Source organism: Bombus terrestris, chromosome 11 (genome assembly GCF_910591885.1).
Source record: "Bombus terrestris chromosome 11, iyBomTerr1.2, whole genome shotgun sequence".
Taxonomy (NCBI): Eukaryota; Metazoa; Arthropoda; class Insecta; order Hymenoptera; family Apidae; genus Bombus; species Bombus terrestris.
Genome location: NC_063279.1, coordinates 16,468,729 through 16,488,376, shown reverse-complemented (window position 1 = coordinate 16,488,376; position 19,648 = coordinate 16,468,729). Strand labels below are relative to the sequence as shown.

Sequence of the window (19,648 nt, the reverse complement as noted above, 5' to 3'; positions counted from 1 at the left end):
TTGTGTATAGGTCGCAGGATGGGGCCTCTTTTTTGATGTGATATTGGTAACTTAATTGCGTTGTTATAGCGAGCGTGGTATATTGTTTAAAAAAAAATTATCTTTGATCGATGGTAAACGTGGTTCTGTAGATGATTTCCATTTTTCATTTCAATTTTCTTGTATTACTTCTTTTAAATAAGAAAGAACGATTTCAAACGATGCACCTACACTACGATCAGGTTGGTGAATCAGCTATTTTTCTGACTGTTCTGTCCGCTATTTCATTTCCTTCGATGCCTATATGAGAAGGGATTTAGATTACTATGACGGAATTATTATTTTGGATTGTCTTGATTTAAGATTTTTGATATTCTTGGATGGTGGAGTTGTTTGTCCATTGATTTTGGATTGCTTGGATGGTATTTACAGAATCGTAAGAAATAGCGAAATACATATTTGCTTCGATCATTTTCTATAATTTCGATGGCATGTTTTAACGCGTTAAACTCAAAAAAGAGATATGTAGAAGCTTCATGATGAAATTTGACTTTTATGATCAATTGACCAGATACGTATAATTGCATAATCAGTGCTGTTTTAAATTTTAGAATCGTCAGTATATACATATGCGCAGAGATGAATAGGATATTGGTCGCCGATATTTATAGGAGAATTTCAGAAATTCAGCGAAAAGTAGGTTTGAGGAATTACCACTTCTAGCTGTTAAACGGCCAAATTAGAAACGAATTTCTTCGCTCGGTGAGTTTGGTGGAAAAAATGTATTTGCACAGCGAGAAGAGAAAATATCCTCGTACCATACCGTCCCGAGCAGCCATCGCAGAAAAATTCAAAAAGCACGGTTCGCTACCAGACCACACATACACTGTCGGCCATAACTATTTCATATAAATTGCACGTTTTTCATTGTTTTCACTCTTCAGTTATACAGACTATTATTTATTATCGATCTATTATACCATCTGTATCATATATTTCTTGTAACGTAAACACAAGATAAAGTAAAATCTGTTAGAATTATCTAATAAATATAACAAATAGGTTTTCTAATATTTACGGCCGGTATTGTAGACAAACTTTTTTTCAATTTTTTTAACACAATGTAACAGTTGTTTATTAAAAACGCAATTTAAAAAAAGGAGAACGCTGTTTCCAATCCGAAAGAGGTTTATTTAGATCTCAGCAAAAACTTTCTTCCTATAATAAATATATTTATAAATTAAATATATGCAATGTACAATGTACAAATAAAATGGAACATAATTAAAAATTAAAACAATTGCTAAACCGTATTTTATGTTTCCAATTTAAACTTTATTCGTGAATTTAAGTAATTTTAATTTGTTCATTACACAAACATTTAAATAATTTTTTACTATAATTGTTTGCAAAATTCATATTGGTGAACATGTTTCCGATAAACGATACATACTTATTGAATGTGTAAGATAGTCTCAAAAGATAATAAAAATTTTTATGATATGTTATAATTAACGTGTATTTGTGTTATTGGTTGTTTGGCCAAATATGTTTATTATAGAGATAAAAGCAAGTTGAAGCATAATTTTAACATTCAATTTTGCTAATAGGGAGTTATAGGATTGAAAATTGGTTTATGTAATGCTTTCTTTCGGCAAACTGTCATTGAAGCATTATTTGCTAAAATCGATTCAAGGGAACTTTCGATGCTATTACTCTGCTGTAGTCTTTAAACATCTCTGTGAAAATACCTCAATTAAAAATTTCACTTTAAATCAGTCTTTTCTAACTGTTTTCCATTATATCTAGAATTTAAAGAATTTACATGGTAATTTAAAAATAATCCTTATGGTTAGTAGAGATGGAATTGCTAAATTTCGGATGTGATTCTACTAACTCAAATTTGCGAGTAGAAGAAAAAATTGCCGATCGGTAAAGGTAACTTGATGCTTTGTTTTTCTTCATCTTTAAATCCTGGATTTGTCTTTTTGCCTCTTGAACTAGCACAGTACGCGTCGCTAACTCTGTACAAGTTTCTGATTTGTTACGGTTTATGCGGTTATGGTTTTTAAAAAACGTAAGTTACCACAAGCTGTTATTTGAGAATTTTCCAGTGACACTTCTTGACAATCTTGAGTCCGTGTATGCTTACATGGTGAGAATTAGTCGGATTAAGGAGAGATCGGTTATCTTCAACGTCGTGTTTTTCAATCTATCTCCTAATTCAGTGTTGTTAATGTTGCACCGTAACATAATTAGTTATTTATATATTTATTAGTTATTTATTATATTATTAATATATATATATTAGTTATTAGTTATAATAAGTATTTATAGCAGAGTTTCGTTCAGTCATAGTCAGAGTTGCTTTGGCAGTAGGGTCATATCATTAGTATTATATATTGTTAGTAGTATAGTCTCGGAAATATCTACATTCCTAGGCTTTTTGTCAGGTCTAATGGTATGCGCCGTCTTTTGATCGTTACAATTGTAACTAAACTAAACTAGCCATCGCGTATTAGATCATAACTGGATCCAAAGAGTCTTTCGGAATTATGTGTATCTTATTGTACATGAGTTGCCGTCTAAACGGGATCTTAGCAGATTTGTTAAACAAGCGTTTTTGTAGGTGATTGAATAGTTTGGCATCTGACTTTTACGTATATGGAAGTTGTTACTATGTTTGCATTTACTCAGTAATACTTTATTTATAGTGGCGAGGATCATCTGAATCGTATTTAGCACGCTGTATTTGTCTGAAGGGTCATAGAAATAAAAGGTTCCTAGAGCCTTTTTATATGAAATAGAAATTACGCGGTAGGCAAAATGTGAAATGTTCAGTATGTAAACAAGCTTATCGTTATATCATACTTACCTTGCTAATATCGACAAGGGTCTGTAGTTTCTAAGGGTGCCAGAAGCGTTTCTACAGCTAGTTTGATCTTTCTAAATGTACCGAAAAGAATATCGGGATGTATGAGTTGAGGATATGTTATGATATATTTATTATTCGTAACGGCATTCGATTAATTATTAGGGATTAGATTATTTATATCGTTACTATATTCGTTTAGAATATTGGTTAACTCTAACGTTAGTTCCTCAAACTCAATTTTATACTCGTTTTGAGCAATATATAACATATTTAATAAATTGTAAAGTTTAATGTTGTTACTGTTGATAGAAGTTAGTTTGGAATTAAAGAAATTGACATATATTCTATATACCACGTTCTGTTTTATACATAGTTGCTCTTAAGCAGCTGCAAATTTTGTGTTACATCCGTATCTTGGCAAGATGCTCCAGTACATAGGTGTGGTATGCTTACTTCGTACGAGTTGCTTCCTGGAGGCGCTAGGCACTGGGTTTACTGGGTCCATAGTAGAAACATAATCTACCTCAGATGTATCTAATGAAGAATTCGCTAGTTTTAAGTTCAGGATGATTATTTTTACTTAATATTTAACATTCTGAATGTATACCATGTCTCCGATTTGGTATTTTGGTTGGTACGCGTTTAATTATTTTATTGTCGTAGATTTCCTTGCGTTTCTCCTTTGCTATATATATATATGTTTTCCTTTCGCCTTTTCTATTTGGAATTAAAGATGATTCCTTAGTTCTCTTATCTAGTCTTCTCCTCCATTGCTTCATACGTTGCCGTATTATATGAAAGCGTGATTAATTTAATGAATTCGTTCCAATTGATTCAATCCTGGTTTACGTAGTGTCTAAGCTATTCTTTTATTATATGGCGTGCTCTCTCGAGATTGCTATTTGATGGGAACCTATAAATCATAGCCCGTGTTGGTTTTATTTTCAGAACCTTTTCCAATTAGCTTCTCTCGAAACACGTAAATTGATAGGTACTCTTTCATGGGATTATCGTCTATTTTCTTGGTCGTGATATCCTGCAGGGCGATCGGTGTTATGAGTTTCGTTAATTGGTCTTGTATTGATAAAATATAACGGATTCCCTTATTTGTTCTGAATAATGAACTTATTAAGACACTGACGACTATTTGATGTGCTGCCATTGCTGTATTTGTAATTTATAATATCAATCCTTTGGTTTGGTTTTATTCGCTCATCTTTGCTTTTTCTGTAAAATTGACAATGTAATATTTCTTCTGAGATATATACTTTTCACAGTAAGCATAATATCTCTTATTCTCATTACAGCTTCAAAAATTTTCACGTGTCCATTTAGTGCAGATTCGTGTACCTGTTTTACGAATATCTCTCAGTCCATGGATATGATTCTTCTGTAATTAAGTTGACGTTAATGTCGGTGTCACTCAAAATAAAATCGATGATATTGTATGGATTCCTTGTTTGGCTTTTGATGGTTTTTTATGAGTTATAATTCTTCCAGTCTATATTTTCTAGCCAGGCTGTTGAGTATTTGTCATCCTCTATCGTTGAATTTTAAAGGCTCCACTTTCGTTAATACAGCTGCGATGTGTTTAATTGATGTTTATTCATGTGTATTAGTGCTACCAATGGTTTCTTGTTCAGTTGTTCGAATTTGCTTCGATTCCTGATTAAATAGGAATTGTGTTACATATTTCTCTGAATCCATTATTTCTTCAAGCATGTTACTGATATCGCCTTCCTGTTCGCTGAGAATTTTAAGTGTGACCAGTGAGATGGCACTTCTCCTACAGAAAAAGCGCGAGAAAACGCATCAGCGTATTAATCTTTCCTTTCTTGTACTCTATTCCATTCGTATTCTTCCAGTTAAAGACGTCATCGCATCAATCTGGAATTAGTGTTCTCGACGATCATCGATCAAACTAGCGGTCTGTGATAGATAAAAATTTTAAATTTTCGGCTATACAGGTATGATCGGAAATGTTTACATACTCATATTGCGGAGTTATATATTTCAGCGTTGTTCAGGGTTCTGAACGCGTATACTACCGGTTATCTGATCCTGTAGCTCTTTGGCTGAGTACCGCTCCAAGATGCATCGGCTGTTAGAACAAATGACTTTGAAATTCGCGATATTCTGGTACTGATTTCATGATTAGCGCTGTTTCGAGTGATTGGTCCTAACTTATTCCAGGTTTAGTTTCACGCCGCTTTCTGATATGACATGCCCGGGATAGATCACTTCGGGCCGCAGATACTCACATTTATCAGGCTGCAGTTTCAGGCTTGTCTTTTTCAACCGTTGTAATAGTACTCGTGGTTTTTTTTATTGTGTTCCTCGGGTGTTTTGCCGTATACGATTATGTCGTCCAAATATACAGAGCATGTTTGATTGATAAGGCTTTTCAATGCATCATTCATCACGTTGAACCAGCGGGGTCGTCTTTTGAAAGCCAAAAGCATTTAATTTGGCATTTGTCGATATTCGTAATGCTCATGTGGAGCGCTAAAGCGGTTTTGCGTGAGTATTTCGGGTTCATGGGCATATGGTGGAATCCAGAGGTTAAGTCAAATGCGGAGAAATATTTTGCGTTCCTTAACTGATGTAGAATCGTGTCTATGTTAGGTAATGAATCGACGTTTTGTTGCGGTTCTTCGTTAAGTTTTTGTAAATCATGTAGTAATGAAATAAAGAATAGTTTCTTTATTTCGTTTCGCCGCTGGCATCTTTTTTTTTAAGTACCCCTCAGAAAGGGAAATTGTATGGGGAGTCGCTAGGTTGGATATTGCTTTTATTGCTAACAGAATCGATAACATTTCCACTCATAATCGAGAGACAAAGGTCAGTCATATTAATTTGATCACAGTTGATTTTAATTCTTGGTTGTTGAGGGTCAACTTTATGACTATGGGATGCCGATTTCTGCAGAAAATAATTATTTCTGATTTTTGGTTAGGAAATTTGAATGCGGTAATCTGTGACATTTTCATAATTTGTTTAGTGTTCCTTGTAAGTATATTTTATGACGTAACCGTTCTTTCTTCTGCATATTATAGTTAAATCGCCGATAAATAATAATCCTCTGTCTGGACTGGTAATTTCCTTAACTTTAGAGGAAGAGAGAGCGTTGTTGGCTCTGATTTTGATAACTCCTATATGTAAGAAATTACTAATGAAAATTATCATATCGTAAGTCATAAGCCTTTTCTATGTCGGGAGATACGACAGTCAGATGGTGTTGATTGGCATGTGCGTCGCATGTTAATCTCCAGGTTTATTAAATGGCTATAGGTAGAGAAAATCACTTTGAAATTTGTAAATTAGCAGATATTTTTCTAAGACCTAACAGAATCTATAGTTAATGATATTCTCTGTTAATTTGCATATCGTATTAGTGAATGCAATCGGACGATACTTGTTTAGATCAGTTGGAGTTTTGACTTTAAGATGGGAATGACTATGACTTCCTTCCACCTGTTTGGGAATACATTGTGAATCCAGATACAGTTGAATAGGGAAAGCATGTAATCAAGGACAGGTTGAGAAGGAGGATGTTTGCAATTCCATTATACCTACGACTGGTACATTTAGTTAAAAAATATCTTAATTCAATGGTTCGAAGAGGCATATCCAGGGCGGATATGATGGATGAGTCATGGTTTGTATCTGAGGAAATCGATGGGTATACTTTCCTTTTGTGATGTTGGAATTCCTTTCAGTACTTATCACTAGAATTGTTTGAAATGTTGATCCTAACATTTCCGATATTTCATAAAATTCTGTGGCAAGTGAGCTGTCTTCTTTAGTCAAGGCGGGCATTAGTGATTTAAAACTTTGATCGCTTTTATTTTTTTCCAAATTTCAATAATTTGAGAGAAGTAGTTCGTTTATTCGAGATATAGCTTTATATTCTTTAAAATTGATAAGATTTATCAGAGATTTATGTGTTTTTATATGCATTGAAAGCATGTTTGCAATTTTTAATAACTCGTTCCATCGTGGATTATATTGGGTTTTTATATTACTGGAGTTTTCTGTTTTTGGAGTAGATAAGGCAGCTGTCTTTGTAATAATTTTTATGAAGTTTATAAATGTTTCGCTTATTAAATCAGCATTTGACGGATTTGGTTCCACATGTTGGGGAATTGAATTAAATATTCTGTCAAGGAACATTGCCCAGTTGATTTCTTAAAACTTCCATCTTGAGAGCTTGTGGAATTAGATGTCATAGCTCAGATGATATTTTAGTGTTAGCTTGATCGAGAAGCGGTCGCTATCATACAGATCATTTACTACACTCTATATGATATTTTGAGCAACTGAAGGGTTACATAGCGATAGGTCTATTGTATTAAAACAGTCAGATGCTGTGTTAAAGTGGGTAGGATTATTGATGTCTAATAGAAAGTCTAAGTTGGCAGATTACGTCTCCTTTTCGGTAATAGTACCACATGTATCAGTTTTGTAAGAACCCTACAGAAGTTTATGGCTATCAAAACCAAGAATAGTAAAGGTAATTGGTTTCAGTAATTGGTTTATTAGGTGAATAACTTCGTGTTCATCTAGATGCTGGCTGTTTCATATATAGATGTTGTATATGTGTATTGTATATTTTATGAAAGATTTTGACAACTCTAGCTGCAAACTTGAACGTGACTGTGATTTGTTAGCTATAAATGTTGTTTTTCATGAATGTATCAACTGCTCCGCTCGATTGGCTGGGTATGCGATTTTTAAAAAAAGGTTTTGTAATTTTTGATCTTACTAAACACAACAATATTAGTGTAAGGAAATAAAAAGAATTTATGGTCTCTTATCTTTAATTATGAAATATCTTTTGTGGCATTAATTCGATTAATTTGAGTATTATTTTTCAAGTAATAAATGATGTTTTACGTCAAAAATCTGCTAGTATCAATGACTCAGTTAGTGAATCTTTCTTTCTATCTCGTTCATATTTCATGTTCCTCGCTGTAATTTCAAGATCCACCAACTGAAACAAATGGCAGCATATACATACATAGAATTTCGACTGTTACATTAACCCCTTGACCCCTACAACTACGGGCATAGCCCGTAGTACGATGATCGGACCAAACGTAAATTCTCGAACGTAAATCGTAGGTTAAGGGGTTAATTAGAGTGAGAAATATAAAATATAAGTAAGATAGGGACAAAGGTATCTCAATTGTGTCACTGATACCAGTATATTTCGAGTGTAAAATTCTATCGTCTATAATTTGAAAAACGACAGTTTTATGCATGAATAATTCTCATCGTTTTAATGTCATGAACTAACCTTGTAAATATCCTCCACATATTTTGTGACGCTCTATATGGCATTTATATTAATGAACATTTCCAAGAAAAGTGCACAATATGTTTAGATTTATTTTAACGCATTTTCGGTACATCGAAACAGAATGTCTAATAGGTAACTTAAGTGTACATTGATTTACCACGACATACACATTTATGATAAGTCAAGTTTTAGATAATATTTCGTTAGTAAAAAATGATAAATAATGTAAAATTACAATGCTACGATGTAACCAATATACTAACAATATATACATTCTTGTTGATTTTTCTCACCAACCCGTATGGTGCTTGTGACCCTAGCTCTAGCGCATTAATTATTTTTTTTAAATATATAGATAAAAACAGAGCAATAGAATTAACGTTCATTTTACTCTTTCCTATAATATTTTAATTACTAATTTGACTGCTAGTACTTCAAAACATGACTATTTTATTTAAAAATTTATTTTATTTCAAAGAGTTTATTAATAACTATTTAAACATAAATGCTAAAGAACATTATAGAAACGTCTGTTATTCGAAACAACTAGTTGTAAAATATGCATTCTTAAAGATTTATAGAAAAAAAAAATAAAGTAAGATCAGACATACGTTCATTGAGTTAAAGATATCCTTTTTATCGTGTTTATGTTTGATTAACTTGTAATATTGAAACACCCTTACATTTATTGAAGCTTAGTTTATAAGTTGTCAAATTCTTATGTGAATTATTCTACTTTTATTCTACTTCAAGCCGTGATGAAGCTTTAGTATAAGATATGAGATAATAAATTTCAGATATGTATAAAATTTTTCAATCATATACATATATAATTGTTATTCTTGTTCTGAAAGCTAGTAATGAACGAAGAATCTTTTTAATAGGTTCCATTTAGAAATGCTAAATAAATGCATTAAATAATATATTACGAACAACTATTATAGAATCATTTTATATTCTACTATATAATCGGAGTGGCGGTTGCAGTAGCGGATGCGGTTATACGTTTAAATCACATTATGACTTTAATGAAGTAACATAATAAAATAGAATTTTGATAAAAATACATATATCATTTTTTTTCCTAGGAAAAAATATTTCCATTTTTTCTTCATCACTTTTATTTATTTATCATTTGTTCATCAACTGGAAGAATATTTCTTTTTCCCTGATAAAGTTTTTGTTGGAAAATACTCCTAATTTATAACAAATATTGCCTCTGATCTATAATATCGTTAATTTTTAACCATTTTCTGCTTCTTAAACTTTTTTTGTTTAGACCTACGTAAAATGTGTGAAAATGGTCGCGCGCATTAAATAAATATAACGTTAATTAATTCTAGGAAAAAAATAAAGAACATTTTCTTCTTGTTTCAGTTGAACACGCAGAAATTGACTACCAACAGTTAAAAATGAAAACGCAGAAGCAATCTGGAATATTTAAAAAGCTCACACTAGCTCAGTTAGAAAAATTACAGTATACAAATCCTGCAACGCAATCTTTGAACATTAGTAAATCTATATGCATCTTATCACATTGGCCGTTTTTTGACACATTTGAGAAATTTTTAGTTTTCTTACATAGCATGTGTAATAGCAAACCGCAACAAGTTCCTATTGAGAAATATATAGCATATTTTTTGTATGATATACCATTTCCAAGTCCACAGAGACCGAGAATTCTTGTGCAATTAAGTACTAAGGACAGATTAATTTTGACTCAACCAGAAGATTTGGCGCTTCCTAGGTCTGGTGCCAGTTTTCGACAGTTACTCATAAATTTAGGACCCGATAATTGTTTACTTATATTGTTGTTAATCCTTACTGAACAAAAAATACTTGTACATTCGTTACGACCTGATGTACTTACATCGGTGAGCGAAGCAATCGCTATGATACTATTTCCATTTAAATGGCAGTGCCCGTACATACCTTTGTGCCCTCTTGGATTGGCTGAAGTAATGTATTTTATTTTATCGGCTTAATGGTAAATGCCAAAGATAATAACAAATCTTATATTTTAGGTTCTGCATGCTCCACTGCCGTTTTTAATAGGAGTGGATTCCAGATTTTTTGATTTATATGACCCACCTTCTGATGTTAATTGTGTAAATTTGGACACAAATAATATAGCAATTTGTGATGATAAAAAATATTTAAGTGTAAAACTATTACCAAAGAAAGCAGCTAGACAGCTTAGAAATTGTTTAGAACATCTTTATTCGAAGTTGATTTCTTTGGGCAAAAGTTATTCATCGATGAAAGGTATGTTTAGTATTGTTGTGCGTATTCTTTTTTTATCGCAATACTTTCATCTTTAATGATTTTGTTTTTTAGACACAGAAGATGAAGAATTTAGTGTGGATAAAGAATTTCAGCAGAAGCGAAAAGAGCAAGCTTTGGAGCTCGAAATACAAGACGCTTTTCTAAGATTTACCGCTACTATACTCAAAGGTTATCGTGCTTTTTTACTACCAATTACCAAAGCGCCAACAGTTGGTTCTACAGACCCAACTAGTTTGTTCAATATACAAGCGTTTCTTAGAAGTCGGGACAAGGCTCATGCGAAATTTTATAGTATGTTAGTGAAAACGCAAATGTTTATAAGGTTTGTTTTTATTAATATTTCTTTTACATTATTTACAAAGTTTAACATAATAAATCATTTATTAATATCATATACAGCGGTACTGCATATAAAAAATTCTTATGCTTATGAAATAAGCAGGTCATTGCTGTTATTTAAAGAATATTTTCGATTACTACGAATTGAAATTTTGAAATTCAACTTTTGTAGGCCATTATAGATATAGATCGAGTCACTTCTTAATTTTTATAAAAAGTGTGCGATATTAACGCGTATATATGGTATTAAAATTGGCTTTCCAAAATATTCGACTCGTTTAAGATATTAAAGTGATTTTGAATTATTTGTTTGTAATGTTTACTTTCTGTGTGAAAATTTTAACAATTCATTTTATAAGAAAATATTAAATCTATTAGCGTCTATTAGTCTTAAAGCTAATAGGTAGTCATACATGGAGTATTTATCATAATTGTCGCTGTGATTTTTTAAACACTCCTGATAATTTAACAACAGAATGTTACGAATAAAAATTAGTCATCACTAAATCGATAACTAATAATAATATTGGAAATCTTCCAAGAATTTTTTATAAGAATACTTATTAATACAATATAAGTCAAATATAAAAGTTCATGTTTGTCGTATATTGCGTTAATAAAACGTTATGTATTCTTATTACATTTCACAATAAGAAAGAAAACTTGACAGCTTAATAACGGAAGTCATGATACATTATGGTTTTCACGTAATCTTGAGTGCGAAAAATTTAGATACATCAAATATTAATATCAATATCACCATATGTACATTGACATTTCTTGTTTCGCCAATTTCGTTTTATATATGTAATAATTACATATTGAACACAGTTTACAGCCCAAAGTCTTGAACAATTATAACGAACAATCTTATTGTAAAAACGAGCCGTGAAAGCTTCAAATATTTTATTAAGAAATACATAAATTATTAATTTTGTTTGTTTTATTTTTTTATTGATTTATCTTTTTGAATAATAATTTTTCATCTCGACATCGAATCAAATCAATCTCAAACGGAGTATTCTTTCACTGTTCTTCGATTACGATATATTATACGAATTTCAGAAATTTACTGAGTTATTATTTCATATTTTATTCAATATATTATTAAGTAGTATCCCATATACATACATAAAATGTTCGGCCAAAAATACTAAAAAGTATAAGGGATACTTCTACAAGCCGAAATAAAATAAAAATGGAGAATAAAAAAGATTGTCATTGAGGCTCTGTTTATTTCAACTTTTAAAAATCAAGTAAAAGATTCTATATCCGAACCGAATATAAGGCAATTTAAGACTTTGGCGACGGAGGAGCGGTGATCTGTGGATACTTGAGAACCCAATGATACATGTCCGGCAGCTTACTTTGTATTTTGTTTAAGTCGTACAGAAGTGGACATTTGGTGCCATACACGCTCCACTTTTGTAGAATATTGTAGATTAAACACTAAATGTGTCTATTCACAGATATCTATAAGAGAAAATCGAAGTCTACCCTATGGAATTTTCGAATTGAGAGAATTAATGTCTCCTTCGGTCCACGAGTTTGTTTACATAATTAAGAAGAATATGGTAATAAATGCAGCAAGATAACTATGGTAGTGTAATATTTCCGTATACTCACGAAAAAAAAAAAGAAACAAAAGCAAGTACAGAAAAATAAATTGAACCGATATTACAGCTACAGTTAATTAGTTATAAATTAAGATATGATACATACAGAGTCTCCCATATCCAAACTATGTAATAAGAAAACAAAATCATTCCGAACAGTGGAATTTGTGGATAACTTTTGTAATATTAAATTTTATTTATTCAAATAGAAATCAAGAACATGGCCATTTTCTTTCAGTAATTATAGGTCTTATATTTTTGGGCAGCTGAATTACATAAATTTTTTAACATAAGTATCTATATCTAACTAATGTTTTTTATACCATTTGAACTTTTTTTTTTAATGCATGAAATACTATGAGGAAAAAAAGCACAGTCTTCAAAATCAAAAATTAACATTTTTATTTGCTGTTTGAATTTGAGTAAAATTTCTACCTATAGCACCCTTATAACCCATAAAAGCACTAATCATCACGAAATTAAATACTTTAATCTCTTATATTTCGATTAGGAATATTTTTTTGTGAAATCTTGCATCTCGTATTTTAGTAAGCATTCTTTGCGAATATGCAAAGCACATCAGAAATATAATAATACGTATGATAATAGCGTTTGTAATTGAAAAAGATTTCTGTGTGTTACTAGCAGACAGTCTATTCGTATAACAGGATGTACGAATATTGGGTATTCGGATAATGAAGGTTCAAATATTGTATAATATTTGAACCTCTATAGGAGGCTCTATTGTATAATGAAAAACGAGAATTAAATTATTGCGTTGAATAGATCTTTCAATATTTCGCTTTTGTTATTGGAATGATGCTGCTCTTCCAAAGCTATTCTAGACCAAAAACAGAAGTCATGTTTAAGCAAAAGCGTAATCAATATAAAACTGGACGTGCTGTTTATCAGATGTGTTCAGAAATCACTCAAGGAATAAAGTAGTTTTGGGAGAACATAATCATTTTGACACCTGAATCTATTTTTTAATTGTATATTAATTTATAGTTAATCAATTATAGTTTTAATATCGGCTTAATTTCTTTTCTGTAGCTTTCATATTTTTTCTTGTTTTTTTCATTTTTTATTTCGTATGCCCACAAATATATATATATATGTATGTATATGTATGTATATATATATATATGTATATATATGTATATATGTATATGTATATATATGTATATATATATATATGTATATATATGTATATATATGTATATATGTATATGTATATATATGTATATATATGTATATATATGTATATAATGTATATATATGTATATATATACATACATACATACATTATATATACATTATATTATGCAATAATTATTTTTTCTCTGATTGTTATGTACTTTGTGTTTCTTACCTTATTTTTTAATTATGTGAAAAAATTCGAGGACTGAAGGAGTCATTAATCTTCTTCACGCGGAAATTTCATAAGGTAAGCTATAATCTTCTCTTATGGATTTCTGTGACAGATGTATGTACACAGATTTAACGTTTAATCTACAACTTGTTTTAGAAAATGTAGGTAGGATCGTGTATGACAATGTAATGGCATTTTTCTCTATTACTTATGAGGTAAGATGTTGGATATGTTTCGTTTGAGGATTACTTGCTTCGATTGATCTGTATTCGTTCATATAGGAAGCTGTCGGAGTTTAGAAATTTTGATCGATTTTTAAATATCAGTATCTAATGAACAAAGCCGGATCATAATTTTTTTATTCTTCATTTTTACCTTATTTCAATATACAACAGCTCGCATGAAATCTTTTTCCGCGAACTCGTGACTTTGGTAGATGATTGGTATCGTAAAGTTGACCTTGACTTTGCATTTATAGGCTAAATTTTGTCGATCCTAGTATTCGTCATGAGGAATAAAAGTGTCAAAGGAACCGTAACTCGCAAGTAAAACGTTCTCTTAAAACATGATCTTAAAGTTGCATCGCCTCCTATATTAACATTATTTACAATATGTGTACATTTCGCAATTAGATAGAAAATAGGTAGGGCCATGTCAACATTAATAACGAGAAAACAGGGAATTATTCCTTAGCACATAAGACAATCCATCCTAAATAGAGCGAAGCACCTAGCTTTATGATTTCCAAGTATATATTACAAAATTACTTGGTGTATGAAAAAACCTTACAGGCCTAACTTTCGGCCTATAATTGTTACATTAATTGGAAGATTGTTACATCTTCTTATATCTGTCACTTGTTTCTGCATCAGCCGATTTCGATGAAGTTTTTGGCATGTAGGTACATAGATAGCTATATAACTGATAGCTATATAAACGTACAAAACGAACTTTTAGAATTTATATTGTAGATAGAGATGAAAAGGTCGTAAAAATTAATTACATATTTTATTTTCGATTCCGACCAGTTCCAATTTTTTCAAAATTTCTTTACACGTCATCTAATAAACTAATTCTTTCAACTTGTCAACCAAATTCAACTCATTTGGTTCATTTTTAAAAAAAAGTTATTCCGTTTTAAAGGATCTCCGAATATTAATGTGAGCGAGTGTATTTATCTTGGCTTAATATCTTTTTGTCTCCATTGTATTGTCTACGTACTACCTACGTAATAACATGAAGGCTCATTGTACATTGAAGGCACGTGCAGGAAAACATAATATCTTATGCCTCCTCTTCTTCGTATAAATGGCAAAATTACAATTTTAGTGAAATGTTTCGTTAAAGTAGTATTCATTCATGGAGTGCAAAGTGCAAGGAACAGTTATGTTTTGCAGAAAATTACTTTGAGCGAAATCTTTAACGTTTTCAAATTTTTCTATTTTATGAAAATAATTTACAACAAAATTTTAACAAGGAATTCTCGTTTCTTATTGTTTCTTCGGCTGTTTGATTGTTCCATGTTTGATTGTTACAATGTTTTCACGATGTATAATTTTTTAATCGGATACAATGCGTCAATAACCAATTTTTAAACCTAAAACATCATATACATATGAAGCTGACGTTTAAAAATGATTTCCAACAAATAGCTATCTTTTAAAAAAACGAGTGGTTCAAACACGACTTACATACAGTGTTCGGCAAATTGTAGTACAATCGACAAAGAGGCTGATTGTGTACACAAAAGATAGGTAAAAAAAGTATGAAAAATTTAAATTGGAATTTTTCAGTTGCTCTTCTAATTTTTGAGAAAAAATGATTTTGAATATAAAGATCATCATTAATCGAGTAAAAAATACAAAACATTTCGTATGTAATTATATTGTGAATTAAATGAAATTGTAGATCTTATTATTATTTAACAATGATATTCTAATATAGCAATCAGTTTGTTTCAATCAGGAAACTTTTTAAAGAACATTGATGTTTATGTTGACGTTAGACATATTGCATATTGCAAATACAACTTTTAACACTTTTTAGTACAATTTTTTACACTTGACTGTACCAGTCAAAATGACCGGTTTTACAATCTGTTTTTGAAATTCCTACTTCATGTTGTATCTTTTTTTCGCAATAATGTAATGACGTTCGCAGTGATAATTAAAGGAATAATATAACGAATTTTATTTTGTTCTTTATGTATTCAAACTCAAAATAATTTCGTACCAAGGCTAGGTATACTAATGTAGTATCGCGGAAATATTAGGTATACAATTTCTTTGATACTATTTATTATTTGTAATTTATTTACTATAAATTAGTTATACAGATATTAATGAGACAGAAAACGATGGTTGTTTAATATGGAACTAATTGTAACAATCTTACTCTAACTTGACCACTCACGCAACTGGACAACGCTAACAACCCACTCTCTCAGCTACGCTAGTAACTCACGCAACTCCACAACGCTAACAATTCTACTCTCAACAACGCTAACACCTCTCGCAACTCCACAACGCTAACCATTCTACTCTTCGACTCCTCGATTAACTCTGACCTCTCGACTAACTGCTCAACGCTTCTCGGTCAACAACTCTTTGAATTTAAATCGTCCCCCTCCATTAGCGCTATTTTTTCCTCTCTCTAATCCCATCCTGTTAACGCTCCGCAAGAACTAGGTGATTTTAGTCACATAGGCTTTTTTTTCTATATAAATTAATAACCGAAGGACAGACGACACTGTTTTGATCGATATCTAATCATCTTTTCTTATGATATTACACTAATGTCAGTCAAAATGACTGGTGCTTGTCATAATGTGATAGGGTCGTGCAATCTGTTTACCGGGTCCGAATTAATCAGTTTCCTATTTTTGTACAACTTCTCACGCGTTTTTAGAATTTTTACTGCGTATCCTTCAATGGTATTAACTGTCAGGAAAATTCCGGATCGATCAGTAAATCAGTAGATCGCTAGATGCTAACACTAGAAATACCATACCAATCCCAGATGGATTAATAATACGAAAAATGTACTACATAACATGAAATTCCTTTCGTAAGAAACTAATAAATCAATAAATAAAAAAATATTCTATGATTACTTATTTTTTAAAAGACAAGTCATTTTGACTGGTTTTGGTAGAAATAGCTTCGTCTTAACTATCGGTAAATCTAGTGTTAAATACACACAAGATGATTCTCTCACTAGCGATCAACGAAGAATGCAAGAAGCTTCCCTCCCCGTCTCGGTCCTGGTCGATTGTATTACAATTTACCGGACACTCGGTTTAAGTGATTCTTACTACTTACACACTGTAAATAAAAAGAGATTCAAATTTTGAACGTGCATAATAGATACAAACAGCATTTGTATTCGGTTTATTTATTTTAGAATGTATGTATCTAAATTTCTCCCTAAGATTATACGTTGATTTTATATGGTGCCAAGCATTTTCAATCGACTGTTTTAATTGTTCAACGGATGTAATCTACCCATCCGAACTATGTACTACGTATACATATAGCATATATGTACATATGATTAATGAAACTTTAACGTTTTTTTCTAACAGAATGGTTACGTAGCGACCTTTTGTTCCTTTCAGACTTTTAATCATCATGACTAGTAGAATATGATGCAGTAAAAAAATTGAAATTGAAATTAAATTTCAAGATCAAAGCCAATTTCGCGACTACTTTTTGGCAGATCTCCGATACAGAGATGTAGAATTCTGGTCTTAACAAATAACTTTTTTACACGTACGTACGTACAATGGCAAGCATATAAATAAGAGAAGAATTTTATCAATATAAATGTAAGACATCGTTCTAAAGAAGCGATTAAGATTTCTCTTTTTTTCGTTGCATACGTTAAAATCGGTTAAAAGCGCCTGTAATTCGTAGGCTCTACTTCTTATGACGTGAAACTTTTATAACAAACTCCGTTCAATTGTTAGTAAAAAATAATAAAATATAAATATAAATATAATATAAATAAAATATAAGTATAAATTTAAAATAAAAGAGATACTTGGGAAATAGCTAAATGGGAAAACACATGAAAAATAGTTTATTTTATAATATAAACAATTTGTTTACTATAGATAACTATTGTAATATTTCGTTGGGTCACTTTTTTTTTATATGAACTCAGCACAGCGACGAGGTATGCAATCAATGAGACAACGAAATGTTGTTCCAAGCATTCTTGATTTCTTTATGTTAGTTGTTTATACATTTGACTTTCTTCACTTTAATTTCTTTTTTTTTTTTTTTTTATTAATTAATAAATATTAGATTTTAATGGGCCAACTGTTAAGCTAGCGGACACACAACATTAACATTATCCCTCCAACTGCTAGTTCCTCCAAATCCGTTTCGCCTTTTGGGACATATGCTTGGAATCGTTGCCAACTTGGAATTCAGTCGTCTTTATGTATTCTTAAATGAAAAGAATTAAATATTTATCCAAGATATTTACATACATAGAGATGTTAGTTTATAATACTACTAATATGGTAAATTGCATCAGAACCGTTCGTATTCATTCATTTCAGCGTAGACAATTACAGAACCATCTGCTCCTTTAACGGTCGATTTCAAATTCGCTTTATGTTTTTCGTAACTTTTTCCATTTGATATAAAATTTTATTGTAATTACATTAGTCCATTATTTTTTTATCCAGAGAAGATGTTCTTTAATGAGAGCTAGTCTCTTCGCCTTATGATTCTTTCGATTTATAAAAAGTTACTCTTAATAGAAAATCAATCAGACATCGCCACGAACAATATGAACATTAATTTGTGTGCTCATTCGTGTTTAAATTTCGTCAGATGATGTACCGTTTCGTTCAATCGTGGCGTTATTCTCCGTGGGCTTTTAGTACGTGTTTGGTTATTTACATTTACATTAATTTCTATCTGTTTCAATGGACGGTTTGATGGACAACGTTAGTCGAAACTTTAATGCATTCTGAAATTTGATAAACCAATTTTTCGTTCTTAAAATGGAGAATTTCTACATGCTGTGTGCGTGTAATATATTTTCCATGACTCGTTTCTATCTGTAAAAACTGATATTCCTAACTACATTTTACAAATACAATGCTTATCTATATATGATAATCAAATGAACTTAGCGAAATACATGTATACTTTAGAAATAAAGGATTAAGTTTCTCTTTATTTAAAATTTTATATATTTTTTTTTACTAATAGTTAAACGGATCGGATATCAAAATTTTATACCGCAGTAGAGCTTAAGAATTGTACTTTAAACATGTGCAAAGAGAAAAATGAAAATCTCAGCCGCAACTTGCGAACCATGTACAATGTTATGTATATATTGGCAAAAGTGTTTTCCAATTTATATATATTTATAATTGCCACTGTATATTGTTAATGACCTTATTTTCTTGATTTCTATAAAACTTATCGGATGTTCGGATGTTAGTAGTTTTTTACCGAAAAGAATAAAACAATTATTATTAGATAACATGCAGAATATGAAAAAAGCACGTATATATATGCTATGACATGTAACATGATAAATGATTTTGTACCTCTATATCTGCGGATATTTGTTAAAAAAATTTACTGCAAAATAGTCGTTGATTTTGAAATTAAATTTATTAATTGCGTCATATTCTATTCACCAAGAGAGTACACAATTCTACTTTCAATTATGACGTCAAACATGTGATAATTATTGTGAGCTTTTCGGAATTTCTTTCACAGAAATTTTATCGATATCATTGTGCATGTTGTTTTCTTTTATTGTTAATAATTATTAGTAGAAAAGTATGCTGTGTCTGTATTGTGTTGTAGTAATGTTTCAAAAAATCTCCATTTGGAATGACGTAGGTAGGA

The 19,648-nt window shown here is 30.9% G+C and overlaps 1 protein-coding gene across 4 annotated transcripts in view; it reads left to right on the top strand.

Annotated features, from left to right (window-relative positions):
- LOC100644029 (DENN domain-containing protein Crag) overlaps positions 1-19,648 on the top strand; it is a 44,673-nt gene that overhangs the window by 7,480 nt on the left and 17,545 nt on the right. For all 4 annotated transcript variants that reach the window (XM_048409963.1, XM_048409961.1, XM_012314132.3 and 1 more), the window contains 3 exons: positions 9,534-10,114; positions 10,181-10,421; positions 10,494-10,764. In XM_048409963.1, the coding sequence (XP_048265920.1) occupies positions 9,534-10,114; positions 10,181-10,421; positions 10,494-10,764 (1,093 nt within the window). The remainder of the gene's footprint in view (positions 1-9,533; positions 10,115-10,180; positions 10,422-10,493; positions 10,765-19,648) is intronic.